The 20,144-nt window shown below is 35.9% G+C and overlaps 2 protein-coding genes across 5 annotated transcripts in view; one reads left to right on the plus strand and one right to left on the minus strand.

Annotated features, from left to right (window-relative positions):
- Positions 1-20,144, plus strand: part of LOC125826478 (uncharacterized) — a 272,616-nt gene that overhangs the window by 208,216 nt on the left and 44,256 nt on the right. The gene's annotated exons all lie outside the window — the stretch shown is intronic.
- On the minus strand, positions 951-19,204 carry LOC125826217 (uncharacterized). 2 transcript variants are annotated; one of them, XM_049505549.1, is made up of 17 exons: positions 19,143-19,204; positions 18,866-18,998; positions 17,461-17,506; positions 17,200-17,369; positions 16,961-17,078; positions 16,781-16,863; positions 14,498-14,557; positions 14,038-14,295; positions 12,948-13,044; positions 12,556-12,606; positions 12,347-12,427; positions 10,595-10,666; positions 8,500-8,562; positions 3,964-4,116; positions 1,653-1,710; positions 1,515-1,567; positions 951-1,431 (listed from the first exon to the last, which is right to left on the minus strand). In XM_049505549.1, the coding sequence occupies exons 2-17, from the start codon at positions 18,964-18,966 to the stop codon at positions 1,354-1,356; spliced, it is 1,542 nt and encodes a 513-aa protein (XP_049361506.1). In that variant the 5' UTR covers positions 18,967-18,998; positions 19,143-19,204; the 3' UTR covers positions 951-1,353. The 2 variants fall into 2 exon arrangements, with proteins under 2 accessions (XP_049361506.1, XP_049361499.1); XM_049505542.1 differs by having other exon boundaries at positions 18,866-19,001; positions 19,143-19,188.

Below are 20,144 nucleotides of genomic sequence, written 5' to 3' on the forward strand. Positions count from 1 at the left end.
GGGTGAACTAGAGAGAGCTGGTGTTGTTTTTAGTCAGATGCCTAAGGATACTACTGCTTGGAATGTCATGCTTAGTGGGTATTCTGAGGCAGGTGATATGAGTTCAGCAGAGACTATCTTTCGAGCAATGCCAGATAGAGATTTAGTCTCATGGAACACTATGATTCTTGGTTATACTCAGAACAAGATGTATATGAAGTCCTTAGAGTTGCTAAGAGATATGTTCAGGTTTGGATTGAAACCTGATCGGATAACGTTAGTTGGGTTGTTCTCAGTTTGTGGATATGCAGGTGTACTGCATATCGGTGAAGCCATCCACTCTTGCATGGAAAAACAGAACATAAAGGAGGAAGAAGTTGAGGTAGCTTTGTTGGATATGTATAGCAAGTGTGGCGATCCTGAGAAAGCTCTTACAGTATTTTACACGATACGGAGAAAAAAATCAGTGTTGGCTTGGACTAACATGATCGTTGGACTAGCAATGAATGGTCTTGCAAAGGAAGCTCTTATGTTGTTCCATCAAATGTGTGATGAAGGAACAGGTCCTAATGAGATAACATATTTAGGTGTTTTATGTGCTTGCAGCTACGCAGGTTTAGTTAAAGAAGGCAAATGGCTGTTCAATGCTATGAGTAAAGTACATGGCATTACACCAAGATCTGAGCACTATGGTTGTATGGTTGATCTTCTCGGTCGGGCGGGTTTGCTTGAAGAAGCAGAGATGTTTATTCAAGATATGCCTGAAAAAGCTGATGCTGGCATCTGGGGTGCCTTGCTAGGGGCTTGTAGGATGCATGGTGAGGTTCAAATGGGTGAAAGGATAGCCAAGATTGTGACTCAAATGGACCCGTATCACTCGGGGCGTTACATTCTTCTCTCCAACATTTATGCTGCAGAAAACAGATGGTTTGATGCTGAAAAAGTAAGGGAGAAGATGAAAACTGAAGGTATACACAAAACACCAGGATTCAGTTTGGTTGAAATGAAAGGTGAAATGCATCAATTTATAGTAACATAATGTAACCAAGTAAATGGCAGATGATAAACTACTAGTACAGAATATAAGAGATTCTGTGCAACAGAAAGGCTGTTTGATCCCAGAGGTACAAATAAGCTTTCAAGTAATTGTGTCTTAAACTGTATGAAACAGTAAATATTTGTATCAAGAGTTGCAATTGAGCTGAAATTGAAGCTATTCCATTTTCTTTGATCTCTTTCTTCTCGAGCATCGTTCTCCTTCATTGTACCTTTATTCTCCTTTTTGGCATTTTTAAGTCCAAAATTTAGAGGCCATTTTGGTCCATATAACTTGGATATGCAAGCCAAGAGCAACAACCAGGGCAACTAGGATGGTCACTTGATTTTGGAGAATGCACCAGGGTGAAATTTTTGGCACAATGACTGAGAAGCAGCTTCTATTCTTGATAGATCCTACAGCAACACAACAAATTCATTCAACTGATAAAAGAACATGCTTCAAAACCATGTGATATCTTCGGCAAGAGGTTATTTACCTTCCCTTCAAAAGTAATTATAAGCGGGCCTTCTCTTGATTCGCGATAGCCTCCTTCATATCCAAGAAAACAGGGAAAGTTGTTATAACAGGAAGGAGGAAAAGGCTGGACGGGCAGCAGGGAAATCAATTAATTTACCAATGTAAAGATCAGGAAACTGAGCACAAAGCTTTGACAGAGGTTGAGCAACTTCAACCTGCAATAGGACAAAGTACGAAAAGAGTAAATAACCATTTGTATTGACATTATATTATAAGTGAAACTTAAAACTAAAAGAAGTGAGGAAGAGAAAAGAAAAACCCAATACAGTGATTAATCATAATGACTCACTCAAAATGAAGAAAAGGAAACAACGGAATAAATGAACTGCATCCAACTATTCTAGAAGGTTATCCAGGAAGTAAAATACAAGAAATAATATTGATGAGCGAATAGTTATATTGTTACCACAGGTATCTGATGATGATTGCATGAAACCCAAATATGGAGCAGGTTCCATTACATCTATTTATTTATTTTTGAGAAAGGTAAACTGGTTCCATTACATCTATTTATTTGTGTATAATGTTAGCAGCACAAAGGTAAAGTGAAAGTTAAGCAGGCACACATTTTCTGTTTATAGCACACACCCCCACCCCACCCCAACCCCAAATGGATGTATCCAGGTGACTGTTACAATGAGCAAAGATCTGCAAGTGCTTTCCATGATCAAATAATATTCTCTATGCCTTTATAAATGCATAAAACTTTTAAGTCGGATTATATCTTTCTGGGAAAGCTGTTTTTTTTCAGTTACCAACCTCCAAATGCTTTACACACATGGTAATATTAGGTCTACATACGTACATGTGACAGATGGTATCAGATTGGTGCCCAACACAAAATATTCTCTTATATCTATGATATCATTAGATCATCCAGGTCCTGGACACTAAAAAATTTTGCAGCTCCACAACTTTTCTCATTATTTCTGCAGCTCCTTGTCCTGCCCTATTTGTCATGAGTTTTATGAAACTTCCAACGTAAACCTTTTGAAATATCTTAAATCAGAGGATATTATCCAGGTTCATGTGAGAGGTAAAAAGGTTATCCTTGTATGCACACACAAGAAATATGTGGGAGAAGGATCTGAGGTTCACTGCAATGTGGTGCCTTTTTCTGATGTGAGAAGTCACTTCTAATTCCTTTAGTTCATTTAGCATGAGAATACTAAATGAATACAACTGTGTGAGGAACTGAAGATTATTTACCTGATTTATCAATAATTTTTCTTCACTTCTTCCTTTACAAGATAGAGAAGCATTTGGGATTTGAGATTCAAAAAGAACTTACAAAATTGGGAGGTTCTAGGTTTCCAAAGTCTCATTAATTTACTGCACAAACAAAGTACAACACAGGATAGACACGATGTATGGAGGTGAGGTTGGGGAGGTAGTCGCTTTTCCATATAGATAGATTTATATACCAAAGGTAACAAGAAAGGAATGTTTCTACACTTAATTAGCAGCAAGAGGCATGATCTCGATGGCAAAGAATCTCAGGAAGGGAAAGTTACTTATGAAAATTGGTGTTTAAGTACATGGGTTCGGGCAAAGATGTCAGCTATGGGCCACCTCATCATTCATTGTCCAACAGCATCGAGACTATGGTGGGGAATCCTAGATGGTTTGGTATATTTTCACCTAGCTAAGCACGGTGAAAGAGGTAATGTTCAGCTGGAATTATGGTCGAAGGAGAAGAAAAAGAAGAGCATGGAAGCTTGTACCGAAGAAATAGGAGTTCTTTTGAGGCATAGAAATGAATTTTGCTCAGTTGAGGAGTAAGTCTTTTTTCTTGAAACCTGTAACAGTAGTTACGTAGTTTTATCTCTAATTTCTTTCTGGTGCACCATAAGGTTCCTTTATGTACAGAAGATTCAATGTTGTTCGTAGAAAATCATCTCTTTTGTAGGTTTTTTATTTTGCTATACTGCTTGTATACGGGCATGATTGGTTGCCCAAAAATTTATTACGTAATCAAAAGATTATAGGTAACTGGAGATTTGTACACTCTTCATGAAGAAAAACTGACATGAAAACTTCAATTTGCTTTTCAGAACTAGGACCTCAGAGAAAAATCTAAAATTTGTCAGGAATAACCATCAACTTTTTTAGGAAATCTTAAACACCATCATTTCCAAACCACCGAGAAGAGTCCCCAAAAAAAGGGCCAGAAATCTTCTGGATCACTCTGGGATGCCATCAAACATCTTTTCCTAACAAGGATTCTGTGGAAGAAACAAAACTTGGAAAGGCACTTACTACTTACTCGTGCATGCTGAAAAAGGATTCACGAATACTAATGATATATCCAATGAAATGACTCTTCTAGTTCACAATATCACACATCAACAAGGAAAGTTAAAAAAGAAGCAAAAAGAGAATCTAAGAAAGGGTTCCTGAGAACTCACGTCAGAAAGAGTTGTTGCAAAGCATTTTGATACAAATGGATCCATCTGCTCCAGGATGCCATTAGATTTTGCCAATTCAATCAGACAATCCCATTGCCGATCCAGCTCTACAGCATTTGTTGCAGTGAGAATAATCACATTATGGCACTTGATCTACAAAGGTAATGCACATGGTCATAAACTTTCTACATTGTAAGTTTCTTTAACAAATAGGTAAAGAGGCATCATCAGGAATATAACAAGGACATAAAACAGCCCCATGTAATTAAAAGATTAGAGAGGGGGGGAAAGCAAAGGAGGAGGAAATCGAGGCAAAGACAAGGTAGGTTCACTATCAGTGATCAGCTTTTTCGTATTTGTAAACCACATTGACAACTTTGAATAAGCCAACAAAACTATTAGTGCTACATAAGAACATTCATCTACCTGTCATAAATAGTGATCTGATTTCTTCACTTCTTAAAACATTAGGGTTTCCTATTTTCTTTTTCTTTAATAAAATCCAACTATTTTCTAACAACTTCAAAGGAAAATGAGTAGCGTAGGAGAAGGAAAACTACAATCCAGCAGCACCACTACAAATATCTAGAATGGAAAGGTTGCAACAGTAACAAAACTATGCCTCAATTCCAAAATAGTTTATATGATCACCCACGTCCATTCTGCTCTATTTGAGCCTTCGTCTATATGAAACATCCATATCTATATTTGGCTCTATTTGAAGCTTTTTTCATTCAAATACTCAAAAATTTGACTTAAAGATGAATTAGGTATTCTCTAAAACTAAGGGTTCTCTTAATCTCATACTTATTCTTACACTAACATACAAATCTTTAAATATCACTGACAAATGCCAGACTTTAGGTAAATGAAACAACACGGCTAAGTAATGGATTCATACTGCTTTATATGAATCCAATACTGTGTACTTTCTTTGCTACATTCACACATGAAATCCAAAAATGTAGAAATTTTGAGAAAATCTGTCCACCTCATTCCTGCTAATAAATGCAATCATCACATTGTAACATGAACTAATGAGTACATTTAAGATCTGCATATGACATGGACAAACCATCTCAGGCAATCTTCTATCATTTTATTTTGTGTGCTACTTGAATCCTCTCATGATGTGATATGTTCTCATACTGTCTAATTTTGGCTGTAGTCACAGTCCATCTTAAAACAGAATATCTATGACACTCATTTTTGGGTTACATTATACCTTTTAGGCCCAAAACTCATTCTCATGTAACATTGTTGGTTTCTCAACAGTTCTATAGAACTTGTCTTTCCCTTTACTAGGTATCGATCCTATTTATTTTTATGTGTTACAACTTACATCTCTATCTAGTATCCATGGTCTAGAATTAAAACATTTATGCACAAAAAATGCCAAAGAATAATATGCATAGAAAAATTTAATTGACAAAGTAGTGATGAAATCTTTTCATCAAGAGAAATTAAATAGATTTTAGAGCTCATTGGTTGAAGTAATAGACTTCAGGATATACTCAATGCACACAGACTGTAGGATTTGAAAGAAACATCTAAGAAAAAATTGTCAACTTATTGAAAAGTTACCAAACCTTCATATTTTTTAAATTCAAACAGAAAAATATAAACACAATGTGCTAAAATAGAATGTCACAGCCCAGGCCCAACTACCAAGGTGTTGTCCCCTTTGACATGACTCTTTTAGGCCACCTCAAGGCATTTGAACCTTACAGTTTTGCCCTTTTGGGCTTTAACTCGAAAAGCACCCCGACAATCGAATCCTGAACTCACACCTATATGGCCCCTATATTTCACCTCCCATTTTGAATGTGAGAATTGCCTTAAGGGAAGTGTCACACCATACCCTCTTTCGAGTTCAACTATACCAACAGTCTGTGGTACTCCCTCCCTTAAGGGCTCAACGTCCTTGCTTAGGTATGCACACTACCGTACTAGGGGAGGTACCAACTCCGATACCAACTGTCACAATCCATGCCCATCTGTCAAGGTATTGTCTTGTCTGCTTTGGTCTGATAACTCTAAACCCCACAAGACATTTGGGCCTTCAAGATTTTGACCCTTTGAGCTTTAATCCAAAAGGTGCCTCGAAAAACTAAATCCTGAATTGGCCCCTTTAAGAGGTATTACGGTAAAGTATATTATTAACAATGGGGGAATCCCTGTATACAAGCGGTATACCAAAAAGAAGAGGACCTACACCTATGGTTCTCAACAAAAGAGATTCAATCCTCTATATCAATAGGGACTTTATAAGTACACCAAAAGAAACTAGACACAATAGACTACTTTGCAATTTTACAAAAATTTGTTCCAGCACTTCAGCGGTTCAGCCCTCTTATTTCTCTCATTCCAATAACCCACATTATTGCTAAAGGGGCCACTCTCCACGCCCTTGGACTTCTCTTCCCCCTCCAGTGAGTCCAACTTCACAACACCTCCTTCATTGTGCCCGTCATCACCCATTGCTTTCCAAACACATTAAAAACCACCCACCATAACCGATTTTCCACTTTACAAAGCAACATTAGATGGTCTACATCTTCACCGGAGTTTTTGCACATAAAACACTAATTGACACCAATGATCCTCCTCTTTCTCAAATTTCTGCTGTCAAGATCACATCCCTTGTTGCTAACCACGCAAAAAAACACCTTTCTTGATACTCTAGGTCCTAGGAATCCAAATTGCATCCAATTCCAATAATCCAATGTGAATTTGCCTAAGGCAAGTGTCATTGCATACCTTTTTCCGAATACAATCGGCAATGGTCTGTGGATTATTACATAGAAATTCTTGTGAAATAGATTTAGAAATCAATCATGACCATAAAAACCCTTGGTGACAAGTTCAAAGTGCATTTAGCTTACAGGCTGATGGATCAATCAAGCCAGCAGAGTCCCATCTGGCCTTGGAAACAAATATGGAAGTGTAGAATCCCACACAAAGTCTCATGCTTTATTTGGCTGCTAGCTAAAGAAGCTGCCCTGACTCAGGATAATGTAATGAAAAGGGGGATAACCTTATGCTCTAGGTGTTTCCTATGTGGGGAAACCTTAGAAACTGTAAACCATCTATTTCTACACTGCAAATACACTCAGCAGCTTTGGAGGATTTTTTTTGAGCCTTAAAGGCATATCCTGGACTATGCCTAGGAGAGTTACTGAGGCCTTGTACAGCTGGGAGGAGGCAGGTGCCCTTGCAAAAGACAGAACTAGATTGAGAATTATCCCTGCTCAATATGGTGGGCAATCTGGAAAGAAAGGAATTCCAGATGTTTTGAAGGCATAGAAAATAGTGTGCAGGATGTTAAACTAAACTGCATTTTGTTGTTATGTTTTTGGTGTAATCAATTATACTCAAATAACACTGCCTCTATAGTTGATGTTTTAGACTCAATATAGAAATAGAGTAGGAGTGTCTAGAGTGCATTTGTATATAAAGTTTGAGTACAACCCATGTACTTTTGTGATATAATACAACATTACCATTTTCAAAAAAAAAAAAAAACCTTGGTGACAAAAGAAGAATCTTTAGGAGATATATATTCAGATAATGACTTCAATGGACAAGACAAGCAAAAATATATTTGGTAGGCAAACCAAACTAGTCCCGACTCCCACTCCTCTCCTCCCAACAGCAAACAAGAAAGGAAAGTGTAATTTTAGGTGTATGCCTATTCAGATGTATAGGGTCATACTTAAAAACATCGCTGGCCAAACCTTGTCGACAAGAGGAAGAATCTTTAGAAAATTTATATTTTAGATAATGACAGAAATGACACAAGCAAAAATTATGTTTGTGGGTAAAATCAAACAAGTCTCAAGCCCCCTCCTGCGGACAGAAAAAAAAAAAAAAGAGGAAAGCTGAAGAATTATATCTTTGTGCCTAGTCAGATGTAATAGTGTCAAAACATCATTGGCTGGATGTACGAATACTTTTATCAAGATAAGATGATTAACGACGAAAAGAACTAAACCAACAACAACAACATACCCAATGAAATCCCACAAAGTGGGGTCTAGGGAGGGTAGAGTGTACGCAGACCTTACCTCTACCTCGTGGGAAAGAACTATACCAAGCTAACTATAAAATCAAACATGAGATACATGCATTCTATACGTGTGGCTGGTTCCTTCACTTCAATCATAGCTTTTTTGTTATGGCGGAAAAAGTAAACAAGCATCTAGATGTTTCGACTAATCAAAAGAAGACCTCGACAATTTCACCAATAAAATGACTCATCCATGTCGGCCCAATTGGACAGCTCTGCTGTAACACTAATGACTAATCTCCTATTTATAGAAGAAAAATTCATCTTATAGCTTGACACATTCAGCCGGTTTGGACCTTGTTTGTTGGATATTTTGCAATAAGTATAAATTAGAATTGATTCACTGCATAAGTTGGATAGCATTATAAGTCTCTGATATAAAGAAATCATCATAGAGAAAGAACTTTTTTATAAAGCGAGAAAGAACTTAAAAATAATCATTATATTTCAGATAATGGCCAACATACCAAAGGCACAGGCAGCTGTTCATGATGCAACAATTCTGTAATACCCTCAGGCAACAGCGCCATCTGGAATAGGAAAAGAAACAACAGTTTAACTGTGACTGGTACTCTGGTAGTGTAGCTAAAATTGTTTACAAATATAATCACATCCAATGACAAGAAATTTATAAATAAGTATTTATCTTCCTTGCACTTATTTCATTTGTATCTTAACAGTCCTTTCTTGGGCCACAAGATGGTGCATAATTTCAAACGACAATATTGAAACAATCTCTGGATTGACAAGAATTCCAGAAGAGCCTTGGAAAAAAATATCAGGACTTGAAACTTTTGGAGTCGGGATTTTGCAGGTGCAAGTTATCATCGAATTAAATGTATCTGAAAATACTGATTCATCCTGTAGTACTTAGAAAAGTGATATCTCCAAACTTTTCTTCTCCAATTTGTATCAGATAGTAAATCAGAAGTTCAGGTTATTAGGTGCCTCAGATGCTAATATACATGTATGAGAACTATACTGAAAAGTCTTAACATTATTCAGCTAATTTACCAATCAAGATACAGAATTGTAATTCCAAGTCCCGAGAAGAAAATAAAATTCTGATCATGTAAACTGGACTTACCAGCCTATCACAGAGCTCTTTCATTAACCTTGGGATCCCCTAAACTTGCCTCCGTTTACTTGGTGCACACCTAAACTATCGATAGTCTTAACTCTTAATTACCCCAGGCCTTGGCAATTTGATACCTTCACCCCCCTCCCCCCAAGGGGTTGACGTGGCAAAGAGCGTGGCTATAACCTCTTTTAGGCACGTGGGAGTGACGCAAAAGCAAAAAATAACCTTCCAGGTAGGGTTTTTCCAAACATTACTTGCCACATGATCATATACGATAGTTTATTTGTTCCAATTGTGTATTTCTTCTTGTTTAATATACATTGCAGATTTTACCCCTACTGTATTTATTTTTTGTTTCTTCTTTAGTGCAATGGCTATTGCTTTCAACTGTGTCTTGTTGCAAAATCTGCAAAAAATATCGCTGAACAACAAAAGTTCTAGCCAAAATAAGGGAATTCTAACTGTGTATTTCTTTCTTAGTTCTTCTTTAGATGTAATGATTATTTGTACCAACTGTGTACTTCTTCGGCCAAATCTGTAAAAGTTTGGGTAGAATTTCATCATTTTAAACCAAATAAGAAAAGTTTTAGCCAAAATAATGAAGTTCCAACAAAGTATTTATTTTTATTTCTTCCTTCTGCAAAAAAAATTGCTGAAATTCCATTATTTATAGTCGAACAACAAAAGTTCTAGCCAAAATAAGGGAATTCTAACTGTGTATTTCTTTCTTAGTTCTTCTTTAGATGTAATGATTATTTGTACCAACTGTGTACTTCTTCGGCCAAATCTGTAAAAGTTTGGGTAGCATTTCACCATTTTTTTTTTGAGAAAGGTAACATAGAATTTCATCATTTTAAACCAAATAAGAAAAGTTTTAGCCAAAATAATGAAGTTCCAACAAAGTATTTATTTTTATTTCTTCCTTAGATGCAACGACTGTTTGTTCCGATTGTGTAGTTCTTTTGCAGGCTAATCCGTGAAAAAGCTTGGCTGGAATTTCATCATTTTAGCAAAATTGAAAATGGTTTCAGCCAAAATAACGAAGTTCCAGACAAGTTTTTAACCAATAGAAGATGATCCGAAAAATTGATGGATTTTAAGAGGTTAAAAGAATTGTTTTATTTTTCAAAAAAGCCATGTGGACAAAATAAGAAGGACCACGTGACAGGCGTCTCTCGCCTTCATCGGGTGAGAGCATCCCAGAGAGTCAAAGCCAAAGGAGTCAAATTGTCAAGTCCAGCGGGGTTATTTTGACTCACAATAGTTTAAATGTGCACCGAATAAATTGAGCCAAGTTCAGGTAGATCCCAAGGTATATACCCTTTACCTTCCAATCAACTCCTAACATAATGTAAGGAGAAATTTCTTAATACCAGTGCATCAGAAGGTAAGACTGAAGCACCAAACTCACTCTATTAGCACAGGTACGTTGATGCTATGTCATTCTTGTCTACAATAATACTTTAAAGAAAAGCTCTAACCTCATTCTTGTCACCAGAGCATTTTTCTCCTATGAGGTGCCTCAGATGTTCTTCAAATTCTTCATCAGGAGCCTGAAAGAAAGATTCGACACCGAAACATCAGCGAGAAGTGGAATATCAAATAACATATCTGAAAAGTACATAAATATCAGAAGAATCAGCCGAAACTGGTTTATCTGTTAAACATGCAGAATAACACAAGGATTAATTGTTTTAAAACAGTTATGAATATTCCGAGTATGTTAACAGATTATAGTTGTGTTACTGTAAAACCTTGAAACAGGACCAAGGTTGAAAGTGTGGGGACCACCTGAGGATTTTTAAGTCAAAAAAAAAATTAAATGGACTAGGATGAGTGTGGAAAGTACATTGGGCAAAAGGATAAAGGCCCAAAATGATTTAAGACTTTAAAATGTGACAACGTCGATTAGAAATAATGTTGTGTGCCAAAGAGCTATGAACTATTACCATAACATTGATGTGATAATAAGTATAGGAGGTGCACTGGGAGTGATTAAGGGCTAAGGATAGCCCTATCACAAAGACGAGTTGGAAGCTATGTCACTGACTAACACTTCAAATGAGCTTGCACATGGTCCAACTTCAAACAAGAATATCTCCCGGGTTAAGTGGTGAATTACTATCAAATTAAAGGTCTTCGAGTCTAGTTTCGAACGCATGAACCGTTTGCCAATCCAAAATTTGTACACGAAGTTTTGAATATTTTACTGTAAGGTGTCTAATAAAGTACAAATTTGTGTAACGCAATGTACAACCCATAAAGCAGCTGAGTGTGTATTAATATAAAATGCCACATGGATTAGAACCCATGTGATGTAAACATATGCAGCAAAGGCATAAAGGATAACACCTTCTTTGACCTTCTTTGTTAAGATCAAGGAGACTAATAAAAAACAAAAGTGGGGTCCACCTACGCAAAAGGAATTTCAATACCCCAAATTAGATTTTTTGAGCTCCTTTTCTCATCGCTCTCATTTCGAACCACAGCTACATAGCTCCAATTCTCACTCTCCTATACTTTATCTTCAAGGTAAATGATTCCTAAGAACAACCATGGTTATTCGCGATTCTAGATTTCTCATCGGATTATAGCGAATCGAAGGATTTCGTCCAAAGGGTTTAAGAGGGAACATTGACCAAGAGGTCATGCCATAAAGTCTCATTTTGACTTTTATGATACATCTCAAATAGAGGAATTACAAACTCGACGAGGAGACATGGTGAACATATAGCAACGGGGAAGCAACAAAGCCATATATGATCATGGAATTCCTTAACGATACATGATCAACGAAGTTCATAGACGGAAACTACAAATAGGAAGTCATGCCATAGGGGAATCATATACACAGCTATAAAAATTCATAATCATAGACATCTATGCATCAAATACATTTACCAATAAAAAATCTCTGTGACTTTACCATGGTAATCTAAAATTAGATTTTTAATCATCTTTCTCTAATTAATTTCTTCTAAACTTATAAGACCTGTTCTCCATTTGACCATCACCTTCAAATATTCCTCTCTCAGACACACAACAGGAGCTAATGACGGAAGTTTTCTTTTTGAAATATCACACACATGGGCCATCAAGTTTGCGACATATGCCATGTCAGACAAACATGGGAATCAATTTCGATGCTACTTAGCTAAATCATTCAGAAGCTATTGCTCAGGCTAAGTCATGGAAAAAGCACGCAAAAGACTTAGTAAATTTATATCATGTACCATGCGAACACCAAAAGCTTTTGCTACTCCTGCTACAGTAACATCTGAATGCAATGGTCCGATCCCACCATATATAAATACCTGTAGGAGGACAACAATTTGAAAAACCTTATGCTTAAAGAAGCTGGCAATATTTTCTCACCGAGTACAGACATACAAAACTATTTGCAGACTGGTCCACAATATAATCCATATTGACAAATGCTTACCATATCATCTCTGGACTTCAATCTCTCTACTTCCTCGGCTACAGAATCTATCTGAAATTGAGAGGATGAGATGACAAATGAGGACTTTAGTAACATTCAAATTATAAATGTTTAAGGTTCCTCAAGCATTGAACTATCGAGGTGGGAAATAAAGGAAAAAGATGCTGGTTCAAGAAAGAAATAACAATGGACTGTTCTAGCTAACAATTGGCTTTGGAATGGTCCAATGAATCTTTTCCAATTACTAGGGAGATATTTTACTAGGCTATTGATTTCTCCTTAGCAACTTATTAGAGAGAATTTGAGATTTTTATTTCTAGCTTTCGACTCTTTTTAACTGTTCACGCAATTCAAACAGACATTGCAAAAGCTTCCAAATACATATTACTTACATCGTTTCGAGTGACAGTAACTCGCGATACTGCCCAACCAATAGAATGGAGTTTTTTACACAACACAGAACCCAACTTGTCCTCTACAGTGCCAAACCTGAGCTATGGAACCATGAGAAAGATATATGATAAGCAAGCAGATGCAGAGACCAACAAAAATAAGATTTTTGGTTCAGGTGAATATACATTCACTTGACTCCAATCTTATTGTCTCTCTCTTCAAATGGGAGAGTATAACATAGAGCAAACTGAAAATAAAGACTATATTTTGCATTACATGTAAGCGCATAGTAAACTTTTCCTATTGACATAGACTAATCAAAGAAAACATCTGCTTGGACAAATGCACAGAAATTTGACAGCCTCCTTATGTCCATCTGGTTGCCAAAAAAGTATATCAAAAACTGTAATGACACACATCAACCAGAACCCAAGACCAAGCTCTGCCCCTCAAGTTACTGTCTTGACTAATGCCTACAGGCAAATCATATCCACTTAACCATAAAATGACTAGAAAATTCAAATTGAAATTTTGTAATATGAGATGGCATGTCCTTTACACGTCACAATAAGATCGCTGTATTCCTTCTGGATTACAGACTGAGGACTGAGGAGTTTAATTTAGAGGGGGTAATTTCCTCTGTTGTAGAGGATAACTTGTTCAAATATCAGCAGCTCAGATAGCTGGGTGAAGAAGAATTATGTGCTTGCAGAATTTGATTTGCTTGCGGGAAATCTAGCTCCCCAAGAGATTCATTGTGTTTTTTTTTAATTAGGGAATTGTAATGTCAGGAATTTGAATCTTGTTTCAAGAACAACTTAAGTACATTCAGGTTCAACAATTCACTTCGTATAATAAATACCCTCAAGTTCAACAATTCCGATCACAAAGAACCAGCAAATAGAATATGTAATCATGACAGATCAATTGAAAATATATAAGACGGAACACACACTAGAAGAGAATATAAACGAAATATAGCATCAATCCAACAAAAGTTACATATAACGAGAAAAAGACACTTAGAAAAGAGCATGTTAGCGTGATACAAGAATCATCAACTACAAATGTCAAGCAACAATAACTTACAAAATTTCATCCCCCACAGTAATAATCGAGGCAGTAAGCATGCTACCAGAATTCAAATTCTCCATTTTCAGTCCATTGCTAGTAGAAGATAATTTCCCGCAAACCGCAGAAGAGTTCTTCTTTGCTCTTCCAGCTCTTTCCAATCTTCCATCAGCCAGTAAATAGGCAGGTTTAAACTTCTCTTCACTACTGTCGGAGTTCCTCGTGCATAAAAGTGCATTAGGAACAGTATCATGAATGCTCCCGATTGAGGTATACCTACAAAAGCAGTAAAACAAATAGATGCTCAAAACAATCAGGGTGCCTCCTGAAATTGGAGTTCAAAAGTATCATTTATGAGTATTAAGTAGAGCACGAATCAAAGAAATAATATATAAATCTCATGAATGTCATCTTTTTTGTGTAATGTGGGATGATGAATCCAAGTGATAAATTTTGAAGTAACACAACAGAAAATTACCCCTGATCATAAAGACTGCAGTACCGAACCTTGGATACCAATAGGAATGCCCATACATCTCTGTCGTAACAAATTTTGCAGGTTAGTCATTTTAATTCATCCAAAAGGAGAAACAAACGGCAAGATGGCTGATCAAGATCATTAAAAATGCACAGAAGCATGGCAGATCAAATAAAAAAAAAAAATGCTAAATGAACACTTTCCATTGAAAAGGCATACAAAACCCTGAAAAAGGTGAAATAAGCGAACTAGCCAATTTAACAAGGGTGAGTATTGAATGAAAATGCCAGCCACATGACAAATAGTTTGTTCAGAATGAATAATGACTAAGAGCCTGTTTGGATCGACTTATCTTTAGGTGCTTTTAAGCCAAAAGAGCTTTTAGTGTTTGGATAAGATAAGAAAGTGCTTTGAAGCACTAGTTTTTAAGCTAAAATAACAAAAATAAGCTAGAAGTTCGGATTTCTAACTTATTATGGCTTATGTTTAAAAGCCATAAGTTATAAGTCCATCCAAACAGGCTCTAAGAGTTTGGCCATCCCTATCTTTAGCTGGATTATAGTAAATTCCAAACCTTTTGAGTTGTTCCCAAGAATAAATTTTTCTTTATTATGTCTTGGTGCCAGGATAATTGCAAACAAAATCATATTTAATGCTTCAAAATGATAGTGAAAGAACATCCAATAGAACTATTTGATCAGCAAAATGCTATAATCTACACTATACCTGAATTGACAAATTTAATCAATTAAATATAATGAAAATTACACATTCAGCACTTGCCATGACCAACAATTGAGGCAACGTTCATCGCCAACCAAGGCATTTAAGAAAATTCAAGACAAAATTTATTTGAGTTGTTCTAATTCAAGCCATAATTTGTTACGGAGTATAAATGTTTTATACTCCTTGATTTTCTAGGCCTTGCATCAAAATTTAAGTCAACCCAAGAACTGCCGATTCCAAAAGCTATGTCCACCTAAGTTGCTCAGACTCTTCACTTTTGGTGCCGCACCCGCGTCGACACGACATGGGTGTGGGTGTCGGTGTGGGATCCGTGTCCAATTTGGTCAACCGATTTTTGGTACTTTGACAAAAATTGATGGGAAAAGTCTGGATAGTTTTGATGATTTCCGTAATCAATCCAAAAGCTAGGGTGAAATTGAAGAAAATAGAATACCTTTTATATAGAAATTTCTATGTCACTCATTTTCCTTTAATCTCATTCCAAGATTCTCCTCAAGTTCTCATAATTCTCATTATTTAGGTTTTATAACTATATTTTTAGATATTTTAATTATTTTTAGGCGAATCGCCGCACCCTTATCCATACATGGATCCATATCCCCGAATCTTAAAAATTAGATCATGAAGGATCTGACCTTTGGATCCACACCCGTATCGGACACCCGCACCCAAGTCCGAGCAACTTAGATGTCCCTTAGTCCAGTATCTTTATAGTACTGCTAAGGCTAACCGACTTTAGCATCTATCATGACCCTCCACTGTTCCTTTTTAGGTAAGAAGCAACATGCTTGATAATCAATAAGCTAATCCTCTTTTTCCTTCCTAATATCCTTGGCATGTTGCCCTTCTGAGGTCTTCACGCATTTCATCAGAAAAACAGTTCTTTTGTGCATGAATACCTCAAAAAAAAAAACTAAAGTACACGAATTGTTATCCTATAGTTAAGAGTCAACCAACTAATGACAAAAATAGTTCAAGTCAGTCATTGTCTACTTTTAACATTTACTTGTTAACTCCATTTGGATTAATTGGTTTAATCTCAATCCGACATTCAATGGACTTGAAAGCTAGTACTTGCTCTTCAAATCCTCCAATTCTAGGGCTACAAATACTTGTAACAGTGTTTCCATGAAAAAATCATGGAGTTCACTTGAATGTCAATATCTACAGTATATTAACATTCATCTTCAAAAGCTTTTGTCTTTATCTCTTTTCAGATGAAAATGGTGACGTATGCTTAATTAATATCCTACTTGGATTCATGTTTTAAAGCCTAAAAGAGAAACATTGCGAACAGCTAAATTTTTCTTTTATTGCCTTTTTTATTTGCATATGGTGAAGTTAAAGATTATTTACTTTCATCTAGTGAGGAATCTTAGTTTGTCCATTTGTCATTATAATGTTTGCCATGCTAATAACTAAGAATAATATTCTAGCTGTATTACTCGCTTAATTTATAATACAACTTGATGAACCATCAATTTTACTAACTTTTTCTTGCATGTATATGGAGTGTATATGAGGGCATCGTCAAACCTGTATGACCAGTCCAAAATTGGGTTCACCCTCATGAAAGGTGGCCACCCAGGTGAGCTAGGTGAGAATTGCTCTTGACCTACCTGAAAGGTACATTCCATAAGCAGTGGTTAGCCACAAATCATACTGGCCTAGATTAGAAGATCATTGACTAGTTCGAATAATTAACTAAATATTTACTGCAGTAGGATCTCCGATTCGGACACCAAGAAATATAGCTCGGATTGGATTAGCTTTTAGCAGAGCCTCTAGACCTGATTTAAAATCAAGTCTAATAATATCCATCTGTATGTCGTAACTGCAAGAGAAGGGTGATCAGGTCAAATGGTTAATAAAGGAAATGACATCATCTACGAGGAATGTCTTTCTATGAAATTTTTTGGCGAAGGGGTCAAGGTAAACTAGCATTTCTCACATACATGGATGCAGCTTCATAAGTAAATGAGTTGATTTCAGGGAAAGCAGATGGACTCTCAAAATATATTGTTCTTATTGGGAATGTCTTTCCATCATCAGCTGCATCTCCTCCAGAATTAAATTCTTCAGCTTGATGTAGAAAACAGCCTGCCCTCAGCAGGTGAAGCAAAACCTGAATTATAAAAATTCATATATTTGGTCAAATATTATAAAAAAACAAACTATTTAAACCATCAACACCAAGAAACATATAAAGAACTTACAGTAGAATCTTTCCCTCCATTAAAGCTTAACGCAACCTCTTGTACACTGTTAAGTGAAGGACATAAGCAATATCAAAAAGAGAAAACTGAAAAATGCTTGGCCAGCTTCACCTTAAAAGGGAAGAGTAATCGTGATAGCTCTCAAATCAACTACTCTCCCTAAAACACAAGTCCCTCCTTCCTGTTTTGCTAACCCATTGTATAGCCTATCTTTTAAAGGGAAAAAAAAGGGACCACTCTCTCAAAGAGACAACATACCATTTTCCAAAAGTCAAGTCATAAATAACACTATTCTATATTATTTTTGAATTCTATGCAACACTTCAATACCTTTTCTCAATCGTGAAATTAGTTCACATGTTTCAGCCAAAGCAAAATATAATAACTCACCCAAATTCTCTTCCCTTAATATTTGAGAAATTTCAGGTAGGTCTATACAACAAGGATAGAGGATGCATAGCTTATGCATCTAAGGGTGTGGACTTGCAGTTAATGAAGCTGAACAAAAGACCATGGGAGACCAAAGTTACTATACTAGTAGGAGTACGCAAGCACACAGTGGAATAGTCCAAGTGCGCACAAGCTAGCTTGGACACCGCCGTTATTAAAAAAAAAAAGGAAGTATAACTAATTATTAATTCAATAACTTCGAATAAAAAGTGAAATTCTGTCATTTATTGCTCAACACAACAAACCTAGCGTAATCCCACAGGTGGGGTATGGGGAAGGTAGAGTATCCACAGACCTTACCCCCTACCTTGAGTAGGCATTTATTACTCAGAGAGCATAATATAAGGTTCTACTAAAATAATATGCTCTAATATCACAATGTTGTGAACTTGAAATTGAAATTGAATTATGTGCTATATTCCCACCCAGAGCAAAATAATTCACATTGATAAAGTGAATCTACATTCGCTGCGAACTTTCCTAATTTTGTATTCATGAGCATCACAATCTAATAATGCTGCTGAATCAGTTAGACTGACTAAGGTACAACAACAACATACCCCGTGTAGTCTCACAAAGTGGGGTCTTGGTAGTATACGCAGACCTTACCCCTGATAGACCCTCGGCTCAAGGGAAAATAATTCAAAACTACAACAAAACACGATAGTCGAGGTACATTAAATCACCAAATAGTAATATCAATGGAAGGACAAAGAATCTACAGGAGCAATACTACGACTATTAATGGACATCAATACAATGCACTGCAACCTACTATGCTTCTACCCTAATCCTTGACCTCCACACCCTACAATCTAAGTTCATATCCTCGATAAGTTAAAATTGTGCCATGTTCTATCTAACTACATCTCCTCAATACTTTTCCGGTCTACCTCTACTTCTAATAACAAAATGTATAGTAAACAACAAAGAAATATCAAATTTTGATACTTACGGATAAAGAGCCAGTGCTCTTTTAATAACGTAAATGGCATTATTATACTTTGTCTTCAATCTTCGATCATCACATTCCCTAATTGCTTTATCGATCTCCATCTACAGCTTCAAAGATGAAATTTTGAACCCTTCTGCTGAAAAAAAAAAACACAAAAAACACAATACCCAGAAATCAAAATCCCCAAATTTCAATTAAATATCAAAACCCAGATTCAGAATGAAAACAAAAAAAACTTTAAGATCAAGAAAACTTCTGGGTTTAGTAGAAATTTTACCTGGGTTTGAAGGGCTCAAACAACAATGAGATTTTGGAGATTTGAAGATTTTTTTTCAGTATAAAAACAATGAGCTCCACAGACTATATATATATATATATAATAACAATATATATGTTTTCTTAAGGAAAGTAAACCAAAAAATCAGAAGTTTCTTTTTTAATAAGAAGACAAGACAAAAATGAATTTTGCTTATTTGGTTAGGAGTATTACGTATTATTTCATAGTGTATCGCACTGAATAATCATTTTCCATCTTACCCTTGTGTTAGAGCAACTTGCATAAGTATAATTAATTTTACTTCTAAGAGTAGTTTTGTTATTTTTTCACAAACATAAATGCTAGATATCGAAATTTTTTGTACGATATCTCTAATGAAGTAAATGTCTTTGTTAAAATGAAAGAGAAAAGTGGAGAATTTTATTAGGTAAAACATAAGTTTACATGATACGCGTGATGTTGGGGTTTGATGTGGTATAACACGACACGCAAATCCATGCATGCTTAAGCCCAAAGTAGAAAGATAAATTTTTTGTTGGATCAATCAGATATTTAAAACAAGGTAAAATATATAATTACACAACTCAACGTTGGTTGATTCTCGAAATTGAAAAAAAAAATCGAGTCCAGACCCACAAATGAATAGGGATGACATAATGTCTAAAAAATCTCTATTGAGTTTGAATTAATTGCAGAAATCCACTTTTTTCCTTCTCATACATCATTTCATCACTATCAGATACATTACAATTTTATTTGTATACAATGTATTTGGTGCAAATGCTATTGTTGACACATAATTCCAATTCTTTAAAACTTAAATCTGTATGAATCTAGTTTATACTTATGTATCCGGTACGTAACTTATATATCTTATACATAACTTATGTATCGTTTGCTATGTATCGAATGAGTGAGCAATGTATCCACGAGTTTTGAAAAAATCGAAACTATTATCATTTGAGAAACTTTTAGAGCCCAAATTATTGGGGTTTTTGTTCT

This window comes from Solanum verrucosum, unplaced genomic scaffold (assembly GCF_900185275.1).
Source record: "Solanum verrucosum unplaced genomic scaffold, falcon-dt-bn FXZP01000125.1, whole genome shotgun sequence".
Taxonomy (NCBI): domain Eukaryota; kingdom Viridiplantae; phylum Streptophyta; class Magnoliopsida; order Solanales; family Solanaceae; genus Solanum; species Solanum verrucosum.